Source organism: Arachis ipaensis, chromosome B02 (assembly GCF_000816755.2).
Source record: "Arachis ipaensis cultivar K30076 chromosome B02, Araip1.1, whole genome shotgun sequence".
NCBI lineage: Eukaryota > Viridiplantae > Streptophyta > Magnoliopsida > Fabales > Fabaceae > Arachis > Arachis ipaensis.
In genome coordinates this window covers 92,452,080-92,452,825 of record NC_029786.2, presented here as the reverse complement: position 1 = coordinate 92,452,825, position 746 = coordinate 92,452,080, and the positions used below count along the sequence as shown (strand labels likewise).

The 746-nt window shown below is 27.3% G+C and overlaps 1 protein-coding gene across 2 annotated transcripts in view; it reads right to left on the bottom strand.

Annotated features, from left to right (window-relative positions):
- LOC107625728 (auxin transporter-like protein 2) overlaps positions 1-746 on the bottom strand; it is a 9,284-nt gene that overhangs the window by 7,080 nt on the left and 1,458 nt on the right. For both annotated transcript variants that reach the window (XM_016328430.2, XM_016328431.2), the window contains exons 3-4: positions 557-742; positions 334-446 (exon numbers count right to left, since the gene is read on the bottom strand). In XM_016328430.2, coding sequence (XP_016183916.1) covers positions 334-446; positions 557-742 — 299 coding nt within the window. The remainder of the gene's footprint in view (positions 1-333; positions 447-556; positions 743-746) is intronic.

The following is a 746-nucleotide window of genomic DNA, read 5'->3' as shown; positions in this document are numbered from 1 at the left end:
GTATTTTTATTTTCAATATTTTCTGTTTTTAGAATGCTTTAAAAAAAAAAAAGAATAAACAATAAAATTTTGTTTTTTATTTTTATTTCTTTTTTTTATAAAACTCTAAAAATAAAAATACTAAAAATAAAAAAAATATAAACCAAATGCAGCCTAATTTGAGGGTTAATAATTTCAAGTATGAAAAATGTAAACTAAGTAGATAGCTATAAAATATTTGTTGAATAATTTTGTCGAATTTGTAATATACATCGAGATAGATTATATTAGAAACTATAATTTATTGTGTAAGGAAAAAAAAAAAAGAAAAAAAAAGAAAAAGAAAAGGCTCACCTTGCACATGCTATAAGCTGTATCACAGATCCAAAGAGGAGGAAAGTACAATTGAAGGCTAAACCCGCTGCTTTCCAATATGGACCCAATAACCCATCAAGCACTTCAAACCACTGAAATTCCATGACAATATATAGTGGAAACCATTTCAGCATTTTTTTTTAATCCTTCATTTAATCAAAAATTAGAAACTAATTAATAGTGCTGGTAATTAATTAAGTACCTGAATGACATGGTTCTTGAAGCTAACATTTTCCTTTTCTTTTCTGGTTCTATACTCAACATAGAGTACACTAATTAGATATGCAGTCCAACTTCCAACTATGCCATAAAATATTTGAAACAAAATCCCAGAGAGCATTCCCAATTGAGAGAAAGAATATGGCAGAGTCAATAGCACTTGAGCCACCTAT